This window comes from Nansenia antarctica (assembly GCF_963989245.1).
Source record: "Nansenia antarctica genome assembly, chromosome: 20".
Taxonomy (NCBI): domain Eukaryota; kingdom Metazoa; phylum Chordata; class Actinopteri; order Argentiniformes; family Microstomatidae; genus Nansenia; species Nansenia antarctica.
This window is the reverse complement of record NC_137693.1, coordinates 6,528,237-6,542,095: the sequence shown is the minus strand read 5'-3', so window position 1 is coordinate 6,542,095 and position 13,859 is coordinate 6,528,237. Positions and strand designations below refer to the sequence as shown.

The 13,859-nt window shown below is 43.5% G+C and overlaps 1 protein-coding gene across 1 annotated transcript; it reads left to right on the top strand.

Annotated features, from left to right (window-relative positions):
• Nucleotides 1-4,999: 4,999 nt before the first annotated feature.
• Nucleotides 5,000-9,717, top strand: lipia (lipase, member Ia; the record flags this gene model as incomplete). Its single annotated transcript, XM_080549863.1, has 11 exons — nt 5,000-5,052; nt 5,832-5,901; nt 6,287-6,657; nt 6,842-6,950; nt 7,056-7,157; nt 7,265-7,354; nt 7,831-7,998; nt 8,245-8,334; nt 8,487-8,595; nt 8,812-8,985; nt 9,633-9,717. Exons 2-11 carry the CDS (start codon nt 5,850-5,852, stop codon nt 9,715-9,717), a joined length of 1,350 nt encoding a protein of 449 aa, XP_080405989.1. The 5' UTR covers nt 5,000-5,052; nt 5,832-5,849.
• Nucleotides 9,718-13,859: the final 4,142 nt, after the last annotated feature.

The following is a 13,859-nucleotide window of genomic DNA, read 5'->3' as shown; positions in this document are numbered from 1 at the left end:
GCAAGGCACTTAACCCCTAATTGCTCCAGGGGCACTGACTATGGCTGACCCTGTGCCTAGAGCAAAGAATACATTCGGGTGTAATCTAAATACATTACGAATCTCAGGTGTCTCAGACAATCCTTCAAACAGTCCTTTCTCAGGCTGAGACATACCTCAGACAGGCTCCCTGGTTGGGTGACCTTTCTTAACTGGTTTAAGGTTTCAGTTTCCCCTCCTGTGGGATAGAATCTGTTGTTTGATCCTGTGTGTGTTTGTGTTCCTCCAGACCCATTATCGCCTCCCAGAACGACAACCTCAGCCTTCAGGACTGCCTGGAGACCGGCATCGGAAGGCAAGCCAAGGTCAGAACAATCTCAGCCGGTCCTATACTTGTGCCCTAAACAGTAACCGTACCAGTCCTGTTTTGTGTTCCTGTTCCTGTTGCGGTCCTGTTTGTGTTCTTTCAAAACCTGCTGTCATGTTGCTTTTCACACCGTTTCCATCGGACGTAATTCAACATTATTCCCCGTTCCGACGTACACTGTATCCAAGTGAATTCCTCGATGTCTTATGTTGTTGTTTGTGTTCTGTTGGCGCAGGTCGTCAAAGTGCGGACCATTACCACCAAGACGAACTCTCTGAAGCAGGGCAAGGCCAAGAGCTCCGTGCTGATGAACGGCAAGGAGGACATGCTGTGGATCACCGAAGTGGAGAAGTACGCGTCTCTTCTCATTTGCCACTTTTATTTTTTTCCTCTTTTCATATTGATTCTTAGAGACAGTTGGGAATTGAGGGGCAGATAGATGAGGGAGGATTTGAGTATTGTATATACTAAGATGGTGGCAGGATTTGAACCCCGGCCCTCTTCTTACATTCCTAGTCGTTACCCGTGACCAGTAAACCACTGGACTGGACCAGAATCTCATTTCACTTCCTGAAGTTAACCGTTTTATCTTTTTTTGGGGGGGGTTTCATCTGTCCCTCCTTCCAGGATCTTTGGGTTCCCGAAGCACTACACCGACGTGGGGAACATGAACCGGCAGCAGAGGCAGATGGTCCTGGGGAAGTCGTGGAGTGTCCCTGTGATTCGCCACCTCTTCGCTCCCCTCAAAGACTACTTCGCCTGCGAGCAGCTTCCGTGAGATGGGGGAGGAGAGGATGCTGCTCGGAGGAGGAGGAGTTCTGGGTTACCCCCCCCCCCCCACTGTCACTTTCTGTCAAAGCTGTGTCAGCAGGGTTTGTAACCAAGAAGACCCCAATGATGTGTGGCTCACCCTGAGGTGGAGGACGGGGCTCTCTACAGGTATGGGGGAACACTGCAGCTGAACCACATCAAGGGTGAGGGGGCGACTGTGCCCATCTGGATCAGCGTCAGGGGCACCTCTCAGCAGGAAGGCTACCATTTCCACCAGGCTCGGTGGGTGACAGGTAACCGGGTGTCCACTGAGCTTTTCCAGGCCCAGGGTTTGACTGGAGTGGCACGCTGGCACTTCCAGAGGCTGGTGGACCTGAAGATGCCTGATGTGGTCTTACCTGCAGTGTTTGACCCATTGCTGATGGTGGAGCTGAACATGGCCTCTGTGAAGGTGACAGGACGGGCTAAATATCCAGCTCTGCAGGTCTCCAACAGGGACACAGGGGAGAGGTTTGGACTCCAATACGTGGAGCCAGGCTGTCGCCCTGTTCCATTTGACTGGGACAACCCCGTGTCTCCAGCACTATTCTCCCTTTACACCAACAGCTGTGTCTCCCGCCACCCCTCGATCAAGCTCCTGAAGTTTGCAGACGACACCACCCTGGTGGGCCTCGTCTCCGGGGGGGACGAATCTGCCTACAGGGGTGAGATCGAGGGGCTGCAGAGCTGGTGCAGTTTAAACAATCTGGAGCTAAATGCTCTGAAAACAGTGGAGATGGTGGTGGACTTCCGAAGGAAAGCAGCCCTGCCCCCTCCCATCACGCTGGGAGGTACCCCGGTGGCCTCCGTGGAGTCACAGTGTTTCCTCTACATGCATTTCATTGTGGCGGGCCGCCACGATGGAATTTCCTCCGCCACCATTCAGATTTCTCAACAAAAAAAATAAAAAAAGATTTAGGCCGCTTTTCAGACCTTCACAGCGCTAGACACACCCACAAGCGCGAAGCGACGCGCTTGCAAAACTGTTTTGTGATTGGTCGAAAAAAGCATGACCCTCCCCTGTTTTTCCACCTAAGAAAAATCCACCTCTACCAGAAAACTGCATTACTTACTTTACTCATGTACTTATTATTGTGATTATGTACCTTGCTGCAATGCTAATGTTGAAAACATTAGGACACAGGAATTGCACACTACCTGACTACTTGAGAAATACCTGAACACTTTCATGTTCATCTTGTTGAACTTTGCACAGCATGTTACACTATTGATTGCACTTTAATTCTGCTGTAGTGCGACTACCATCACTTATCACTTTATTCCTTATCATTACTTAATTTACTTATTTACTTGTGATTATTGTGATGATGGTATTGTTGTGATTATGTACCTTGCTGCAAAGCTAATGTTGAAGAACCACAGCCAAAGATTTGTATTATTGTGTACTGTAAAATAAATTCTGATTCTGATTCAAGATTTTTTTGTATCATTAAAATAATAATAGTTACAACAACCATAAAGCCTCCATAATGATAATGAAAAGAAGGGGAGACGATTTTTTAATTGACAACGGAATTACATGCTGGAAAAACATGCAGACACAGACAATAAGAGACACACGTATTTCCTGGTCGTGAGATGAAGGTGTTAAGTGGTGGTGGGGCTAAATTGTGGATGGTTATAGACAAGGCAGAGGTTTGTGTAGGCTTTCAGATTGTCCCAGCTTAGAATGTTGTGTTTCTTCAGTATTGTGCAGTGGTGAAAGTGTCTTGGCTTCTTGTCTAGTGTTTTGATTGTTTGTTTGAATAGTGACTCGAGTGCTTTGCAGGTTGTGGGATTTGCTTGTGACCAGCTTGTTATGCAGTAGTTGATGTGTGTGAAGATCATGGCGTGGACATACATGGTAGCTGCCTCTGTTGACATGTAGTCCCTTATAAAGTGGAAGTTGGACAGATTGAACTTGACAATTTTACAGACCTTTTTGATATGTGCCTTAAAAGTGAGGTTGGAATCTAACAGCACCCCAAGATATTTGAACTCGTTCACAACTTGTAGTTGTTCCCCTGAGACAATGACATGTGCCTCTTAAGCAGAACGGTTTGTTTTGGTAAAAAACATGCTGACCGTCTTGGAAACATTAAGTTGGAGACGACAGTGGTTCAACCATGTCGTCACCTGAGCCATAGATTTAGTAAGTACAGCAGCTACCTCCGTCTTGGTCTGACCATGTACAAATAGTACAGTGTCGTCAGCATACATTAGTACATCAACTTCAGCTTGGAGAGGAGGACTTTGTGATCGACGGTGTCAAATGCTTTTCTAAGGTCGAGGAACACAGCACCTACAACACCACCATGAGAGATTTTATTTTCTCTATAAAGAGACAGTTTGCGGTCTCAGTAGAGTGTTTGGCCCTAAAGCCAAACTGCATGGGATGTAAGGGGAAAGAACTACTGTTGAGGTGGGAGATGATCTGCTTGGCTACCCATTTCTCTGCCACCTTCGACTCTGTGGGGGTTGGTTTAATAATTGTTTAATGAAAATGGTATCGCCATGGGGGGGGGGGGGGGGGGGTTACTCGTGTGTTTATAGTGTGGGGGGTAAGTTAAAGAAAAAAAGTCAGGACAGACACTTCTTTTGTTTGGTGTGATAATTGTGAATTTTTCATGTGTACTGTTTTGAAATAAATAATTGATTAAAAAAAACAAAAACAGAATAACATAGGCTGGGAGCCCATAATTTATCACCCCCCCCCCCCCCACCCGGTAGGCAATTTAAATACAGAGCAACTGAGCAACTGAGCGGGTGGAGGCAGGGGAGGTGGGTGGGATGGACCACAGTGTTACTCTCATAGCCAGTGGCGTACCGTACACAGTTTAACCATGGTGTAGGGTTGCATGAGCCATAGACCTGAGGGGGTATTCCATCAACGTCGCTAAAGGAAAATCCTGGCTTATTTTTGATAACTCTCGCGAGACTTATCGGAATATGCCTGTATATCTTTAGGAACTCTCGCGAGACTTTGTCAGACTAAACCTGGATTTTCTTTTAGCGATGTTGATGGAATACCCCCCTGCTTTAACCTTGTCCCTGAACTTGTAAATATGTTTTGTATACGTGTTAATCAGTCACCTGAACGACCGCTGCGCCGTTCACCTTAAAGTCTGTATAATCCTGAATGTTTGAACACATTTGGAAGCTTGTATGTTTGATTAAAACTACATGACGTGGTTAGTAGAATTTGACTAAACCAACAAGTGTGTGGTGGTGGACCACCTGATGTTAGTCCTGACCAGATAATGTTTTTATCATGTTTTCAATAATCTTTTACTAATTTACTGTTATTCCTTGTTACTTTTTCTCTGCACATTGTTTTTAATCACTGTATTGTACAGCACTTTGAGCTGCATTCTTATGTATGAAAAGTGCTATATAAATAAATGTATAAATAAATAATAATAATTATTATTATTATTATTATTAATATTATTATTATTATTATTATTATTGCTGCTGCTGTTGTTGTTGTTGTTGTTATTGTATTAATGATCTTCAGGATAGACTGAAGTTGGAGCACTTGGTTCATTACACTTGTTTTAAGTCCCTGGTTAGGGACCAGCTCACAGAGACATGCTCTTGTTTTGATAAATTAATGTATTTGGGATGTTATTGTGTTGTTTTTTTAACGTGTCACTAATTGCAGGCTGCAGAGATAAGAGGTATCAACCCAGAGCAGGAATGTTAGGCCTAGCCTAAAGGGGAGTGTTCCGGTTCAGACCTGTGAGAATAAGAGGCGGGGTGGAGGAGTATAGTTTTACACGACACTGTCACTCCTTATTCACTTCCTGGAGTCAACACAGACACACACATTTAGCAAACATGAAGAGTACTCTGGACCTCTGACACACTGAGCCTAGGAACCAGCGCCATAAACGGTAAGATCTTATATTACAGTATGTACTGTATCTCTCCACTAATATCTCCCTCACATTATTTGTATCTGCTGATTACAACTTATAAGCATGCTTTATAACTTTATACAATTATTAGATTATTAGCAGGCTGTTTCTGTGCTAAGAAATATGTATTCTCTCTGTGTTTATATCAAACATTTGCTGTCTGATAGATTGTTTTGTTCCATGAGCAACCTGTGACCTGTGGCAACAACCTGTGATTATTTTCTCAGCTGTTTGGGATATTTAGAAGACAAGACAAACCACTGTTTAGGCTATTGTATCTAAAATATCAGAGTTTTAAACAAACGCAGAGGGGTTTAAGACACAAAATAGATAAGCAGTGTAACTGCCGTCAATGTGTCCGAAAGGTCAACATCAACATCAACTGCACATTAACTGGGGAGAAACCGGTTTATCCTCCTAACACGTCGCTTTTTTTTTTACTTTCTCTCTCTCTCTGTCTGTCTCTCTCACACACACACTCACAGGGAAGCGTCAAACCACTTAAGCCGCACACAATTGACACACACACGCACACACAATGCAGTTTCAGTGTCACTTTTTCATGCATACAAAACATTAAACTCTAAAAGGGGAAGGTGGGGTGCTGCTGACGTCTTAGGGACTTTCTAGGAATCTGTCTGAAAATGCTACTGTGCTACTGTAATGCTACTGTATGCTAATGTCTACTGTATTGTAAACCATCTCCCCAACAGTCTTATCTCTAAACATCTCTTCCTGTCCCTTATTGTCATTAGTTCGCTGCAGGTTTAAGGATGTCTCTTTTGTGGTTTCTGCTGCTGCTGGGAACTATTCAGACATACAAAGGTACACACGCACGCACACACACACACACACACACACACACACACACACACACACACACACACACACACACACGTGTCATGATTAAATGCACTATTACAATGTCATCCCAACCACAGGGTGGGACATAATAATACTCCCACAGTCATAATGAATATAGCTTGTTGAGTCAGTCTGGTTTATGGTAGTGGTTACACTGATGCAACAGTCACTTCGAGGAAAAGCTACTCATGTGACGTCTGAAACCAGTTTTTCCTCCTAATGCTATATCTATTTTTGCTTCTCTCTCTCTCTTATTCACTCTCTCTCTCTCTCTCTCCCTCCCTCCCTCTCTCTGTCTCTCTCTGTCACACTCACACACTCACTCATTCACTCACTCCATCCCCAGCCCAGCAGTGTGATGAGTTCACAGATCTGGACCTCCATGACTCATTCATTGGGACCAGCTTGTATGTGAAGCTGTTGCTGTACACTCGGGCCAACGTGACTTGTGGTCGGAAGCTGACCCATTACAACATGTCTGCGCAGCCCCAGTTCAACCTCACCAAGCCCACCACCTTCGTCATCCACGGCTACCGTCCCACCGGATCTCCGCCCAAGTGGATCGATGAGTTCACTCAGCGACTGCTGGTCCGGGAGGACCTGAACGTCCTTGTGGTGGACTGGAATCGTGGCGCCGCGAATTTAAATTTTTTCACTGCAGTGGCCAACACACAAAAGACAGCCGACAACCTTACTGCGTTTATCCAGAAAATGCAGGTGAGAGCTCGGCTTACCTGTCTGATCAAAGCCTATTCTGGTATGAACTTATGGGTGAAATGGTTGTCTTTCTTTCCCAGTCTGTGTTATACAGTAACTCTTTCTGGTGTGTCTCTGCTTTCATGACAGTATGTTCTGGTATCCTCTGTGTGATAACAGTGTTGTACCTGTTTGATTGTTTCAGGAGCACGGTGTCTCTCTCAGTTCCATCCATATGATTGGGATAAGTCTTGGAGCTCACATTGCAGGCTTTGTGGGAGCCAAACTCAATGGCAAAATGGGGAGGATCACAGGTCAGTTTCTAACTATGAAACAGTCTATGTCTGTTTCTTATCTGCCTCTCAAATTAAAGCCAGCGCAATATGATTCCCATATGTCCTGATGTTTTTCCTGATCAGCTCTGGATCCAGCCGGGCCTGGGTTCACTGGGAAGGGCCCAGAGGACCGCCTGGACCCCACAGACGCACAGTTTGTAGATGTCTTGCACACAGACATGGATGGTACGCACTTCTGCACAAATGTTTCTATTTTACTCATACCAGAGGAATCATTTAATGTGTTTCATGTTGTGTATTTGCATCTTAATACGTGCGTTATCTATTACCAGCGTTGGGTTTCAGGAAGCCTTTGGGCCACATTGATTTCTATGCTAATGGTGGAGCTGACCAGCCTGGCTGCCCAAAAACCATCTTCTCAGGTAAGAGTACAGAATAAACCCACCAAATCAGAAAACAGAAACATGGTCAGCTGGAGTAAGAGGGGTGTGGCTATCAAACTCGTTAGCGAGAGGCTCTTCACTGCTGAGAGTTCTGTCTTTGGGTAGGAGGACATCAGTTGTGAATAAGATTGTCTTCACATACTGTAGATAGTCTATTTGGTTTAACCCTCAACTTTACCTTGTATCAATAACTTTGAATGTATGTGATCTATTCCTGTGATCATATAGGCCCAGTAGTTCAAAACGTTTAATCTCAATCTGATCCGATCAGATAGGGATTCAACGTATTGAACTACTGGGCCATAGGCATATTTCTTAGTTCTTACATACTGTAGATAGTGTATTTGGTCACCCTCAACCTTACCTGGTATCAATAACTTTGAATGTATGTGATCTATTCCTGTGATCATATAGGCATCACAAATAATGAATTCTCCCTCCCATTTTCTCCCCAGGAGGAGCCTATTTTAAATGTGACCACCAGAGGTCAGTGTACCTCTATCTCAGCTCCCTGAACCAGACCTGCAATATTAGATCATACCCCTGCTCCTCATACACCGACTTCCTGGGTGGCCTCTGCACGAACTGTGATCGATTTGGGGAAGCTGGATGTCCAGTCTTTGGTGGGCACTATTACTCCCATTTGATAGATCAATAACATCTCATTAAAGTCTCTCTCTCTACCACTTAGAGCTATGATTGTGTTCATCCTCTACAAAGTCACTGCTTTAATTAAGCTAATGGACATGAATGAATCACATAGTACTCCCATGTGAAACCAGGGGCAAAATATTTATTTGGAAGGGCTTTACCTTCTACTAGATATGACCAGGCTGTTACACTCTTTCGTCTGTATGTCATTGCTCCAGGTTATGACATCGGTGAGTGGAAGGATACTCTGGTGAGTCTGGGGCAAACACAGGCGTTCTTCACTACCAATAGTGACTCCCCATTCTGCAGTAAGTCAATATCTATCAACTCAGACAGTTGTCCTCCCGAAGTAAACACTGTAGACTCACTCTGTCTCTCTCTCTCTCTCCATCTCTCTCTCTCTCTCTCTCTCTCTCTCTCTCTCTCTCTCTCTCTCTCTCTCTCTCTCTCTCTCTCTCAGAGACAAACTACAAGGTGGACATTGTCATATGGAACCAGGATACACGCTGGGGATATATCAGCATCAAACTAAACAATGGCACGGAGAAGGCAAAGGCAGCAATCAACCAGTGAGTCTTACATGAAGACATACTGTACACTGTACAATCACTCATACTGTACACACACAAATACTATGTACACAAACCTAACCTAGATACAAAAACACATTATCCACCTAACAATAATTTCCTCACTGTTGAACCTAGACAGAAATACACACACACTCTGGGGGGACCTCACTACATCGAATCTTAACATCTCCTTCTCTGTCCCTCTCTTTTCAGTCAAGCGTCTAAGTTTCAGAAATACACCAATACCCCATTACTGGCCCAGTTTGATAAAGACCTCCAGGGTGTCCAAAAGGTCTCTATCAAGTTTGCCACGAGGAACGCATTCAAGCCTAGATATAAGCTACGCGTGCTCCGCATCCGTCTCACGCCTCTGGAGCATAAAGACAGGTCAGTTGTGTACTTGTGTTACATTAGCCACATTTTCCATGTGCGGCCTTTCCAAGTGTCTGTGCCATTGTCACCTCAACACATCATCATCACCCCATCGTGACGTTAGAATTATACGGTTCTATCTCCATTTTTGTCAAAATTTAGTTTTTTTACATAATCTGATCCATTAGGTGTTTATTAATGCCTGTGTGGTGTTATTTTTTAAATGTTGAAATGTTGTGAGTTAGTAATTCATAAAATACAAAGGTTCCATCTCACAAAACACAATGGAATGTAAAAACGTTGACGCTCAATATCTCTGAACTACCCGAAACGGAGATAGAACCTTACAATTCTAAGCTCACGATTAGCCACATTTTCCATGTGTGGCCTTTCCAAGTGTCTGTGCCATTGTCACCTCAACACATCATCATCACCCCATGTTATTATTATTTACTGTGAAATAACAACCTTGAACAACCGTTCACTTTTCCCCCATGACTCATTCACGTGTGACTTGTGTACAGATGTCATATCTCTCACAACTAAGATGGAAAAATGCAGCTTTGTAGCTTATTTCTCTTACCTACCTCTCTAACTGTCGTGCCTGTGTGAATTCTCTGTACCAGTACTTATCAGTGTCACCCTCTCTCTGCTACATGTAGGCCTTTATGTCGCTACGACCTCGTTCTAGAGGAGAACAGAGAGGTAGTGTTCAGACCCATTCCCTGTGAGGACTCCAACTTCTGAGCCACGGTGAAGACGTACACAAGGGCGGCAGCAGGCCCCGTGGACAGACAGCCTCTCTGGGTACACGGAGTCAGGAGTTGGAGCCATGTGAGGATGGGTTATTAGCCAGGCACATAATGATACACTCACTCACAATGAAATTAAAAAGGCTCAAATATGTCACCAGGGCATTGTAGATATGTACAATAATTATGTTGACTAAAGGTACTTATTGAGAGAATGTTAAAAAGTACACTAATGAGTGTACACCTGTACTTAAAAAGTACACTAAAGAGTGTTAATTCAACGTGAATGCTACTGTCATTCATAGATACGTGATACGGCCATTGTTGAGTATGCAAACATGTGTATGAATGTAAATGAATAAGACTGATGTTGGAATAGGATACGCGTGTGTATGCAACGAAAGAATGTACTCAAAACAACAAACTTTTTTTCAATTTGTTTTTTATCATGTTGCACATGATAAGCAATATAAAATATATCTGTACAAAATGCTCCTAATTTCCATTTTTAAATAAACATGTTTTTTATTTAAATGATTGATACCACATTGCAACGGACAATGTTCATTTGGAGAGAATTAAGCTTCTTTCAGACAGACAACCTTGTATCCAGGCTGTGTTGATGATGGTAATGTAATGCCCTTTGAGAAGCACAGCTCATTTAGACATGTGCTTCTTAATGCGTTGCACCTCCACCTGAAACATACAAACACACATTCATGTTGCAGAAACCTCAGGTGATATACCAAGAACACATAACTGCAGGCACCACAGCACACCTTGACATGAGAAATGAACCATTTACAGTATATTACAGTGCAGATAATATAGTACAGGTATTGAAAGCATGGATCCAAAATGATTGCCCTAAAACCAAACTCTTACACAAACACCTGATGATCGCTAATGCAGTTATTTATTCCTACAGTCAATCACAATGCAAATGTCTAATGTCAGTCATGGTACAGTACCTGTAATGACAAGCGAATCTTTTTCTCCTCATCCAGTTCATTCATCAGTAGTTTAATCTCTTTGCTGACAGGTGGATAAATCAGAGGTACACTTAATGCCATACTGGTGCCGTACAACAACAACAACAACAACAACAACAACAACAACAAACCAAAACCATCACATCAACGTCAAGGAAATGCAAAAAGGCTTGAAACTTGAACACCTCGGGTAAGGGCCATTCACACTGCAATTAGCGCAGAGTTAACAATACATGTCACCTGTGTGAATTGAGGCCCCATTGACAGACAGCCTCTCTGGGTCTCTGAGACAGGGCTAAGGATAACTCTAGGCCTAGGCTAAGAAACTGCAGTGTAAAAAAGCCCTATAGATATAAACACACGGTATAGGTAGATACATACTTATGCTGGCTCCTCATCAGTTCCACCTCCTCCTTCAGGCCACTGAGCTCTGTTCCCAGCTGTTCCACTGTGGGGCTGCCCTGTGCAGCGGGCTCTCTCCTAGGCTTGGAGTTAGAGGTGAGACGAGGGGGCAGGGTTGAGCGCAGGACAGCCGAGAGAGCTCCTGGGAGTAGAGAAGAGAAGGGGTGGGGAGTGCCGGTTCTGGAACCAGGGGGTAATGAGGAGGTGGAGGAGGAGGAGGAGGACAAGGAGAGCTTTGTGGGCTTTGGAAGAAGAATAGCTTTGTTTTCACTCATCTGTGGGGAAAAACAGCACAAACAGGTGAAATAAATGCCCCCAACCCCTGAATATGCATCAATTCATGCGTTGAATTGAAGCCAATTATTGAACTCTGAATTTACCCTAACCCTAGGTGTTAAAGTAAACATTGTCATATTGAATTCATATTTAAATAGAAACTGCAGGATAGAATGTGCAGGGAAAGATGCTTACAGGTAACGGTGGTATGCGTATAGGTGCTGTCTGAGTGTTGTTGAGTGATTTAAGAGAGGTTATGTCCAGCTCCTCCCCCTCTCTCTCCTTTTCCTGCCCATGGTCCTCCACTGAGGGGGCTACCTGTAAGTCAGGGCTAGCCTGAGACACCTGAGACACCTGAGAAGAGAGAAATGTAAACACAGAGATATAGAGACATATTTTCAACTGCTTCTTTGACTGTTGTGTAGACTGTTGTGTATGTTTCGCCAGCTCAGTGTGCCAGCTCAAAAGAGTTAAATTTAACTCAAGGACAAACGGGACACAAACACACCACTGTGAGTAACCGACCCGCTCCACAGGGACTGTAAACACTCCTTCTACATGGTATCACCCACAATAATGAGGGGACATTCTTATAATGTTGTATCATCGCAGTATTAGATTATAAGATTATACATGTATCATTATAACCATATACTCTGTTAGTGTTGTGACAGTGCCACTGATGAATGCATTAGTGTGTCTGTAGAAGCATGGTATACTTTCCAAAGCAAGCAGTTCTGCCTGTAATCTTTCATCCGCAACATAAGTCGCCAGTTCGTTCAGCCTCTCTGTGACAGACACGATGGAATCGAAATCTTCAATGTCTTTGAGAAATTGAAAAAACAAACAATCACCAACAGAAGCCATTAGGCAGAGACATACATGACATACAGATAATCAAATAGAAGTAACAGAGGGCAACATTCAAATACTGGTTGTATGTTAATCATTCAGATTTGACATTTCTGCATCATCCATTATCCTCAAGCTGTGGTTGGTAGTTTGACGCTGACATATTCAAACATGTTGTGGGTAATGGGTGGATTTGAGAATGGTGGCATGGCTTACCAGCGGTGAGGGCGGAGCTATAGTTGCCCATGGTGACAGAGAAGAACAGCAAAGGTGATGAGTAGAGTGATAGAATGAGAGAGAGAAAAGAGCTCCAGAATCTAAAAAATCTAAATCTAAGAGTGATGACAGAGTGGAGTGAGTACAGTCGTGAGAGGACCGTTGGAGTTGATCCAAGTTGATCAGAGAATCAGGACCAATGCATCTGGCTACATACAGTGTGAGTTCAAACCTATTCACGGAGTGCCCCGTAGTGTTATTAGACTTTATCTGTTTCAACATAGAATTATTGTTTTTATTATTGTGTCATATATTTGAAACTGAGGGTGTCTCGATTTTCCTATAACATGCAACATGCAAACCCCTCCGTATCAAACACAAAGGGTCCAGAGGACGTGTACTGTACCATATCTAGTTTGTGGTGAGAAAATTCATCAAGATTCCAACAATAAAGAGAGACTGTCCATTCTGAGTTACTGTATACACATAAGTGCAGTGAACACTAGAACACTGCAAAATATAAGCACAGTTACAGTGTATTACAGACATTTACACACAAAAAAACGAATCCAATTACAAGAGTCCTAGTTGGTACTAAGTAAGAGGGTCAAGTCTACCTACGGTCTAGAGTCTAGAGTCAATATTTCAGTAGTCACACTCACCTTGTTTGGCCAATGCTGCTAGCACAATACATCCCCATCTGTGGTAACTCTACACCACTCACCCTGGCTTCCATTATAACCCAACAACATGAAGAGTATGTTAGTGGTATTGTCAGGGCTAACTTTAGCACAGGACAGGGGAGCAGTCAATCATGCTCACCAATATCATTGGGGGCTGCCCCACAGACGCTGCTTTGGCTACACCTCCCTGAGGACGACACCACTGAAGACAGACAGCACAGGGGTAGACAAATACAATAAAAAGTCGGGAGGAAGCTGGATTGTATTTTCAGAATATTACTGGGCCAGGTCCCAGTATTCATTGATTTTTTTTTTACCTGGATCAGAATAATATGGATTCTTTTTTTGCTACCCAGGATCAGATCTAACTGGCAGTTTTTTTTTGTAGTATAGGGGAAATCAGCCAGCTCGATCTGATCCTGGATAGCAAAAACTAAAAAGAATCAGGATCATTCTGATGCAGATTAAAAGTTTTGAAATACTGGACCCAAGGCCCAGATGTTCTAAACGTTTAATCTGGATCAGAATGATCCTGATTATTTTTTGCTACCCAGGATCAGATCTATCTGGGTGATTTTGAGCCGTATAGGGGAAATCAGCCAGCTCGATCTGATCCTGGATCAGAGAAAAGAATGGGGATCATTCTGATCCAGATTAAAAGTTTTGAACAACTGGCCCTGGTGTTAGGAAGTGAATCAAAAGAGAAATTATTTGAT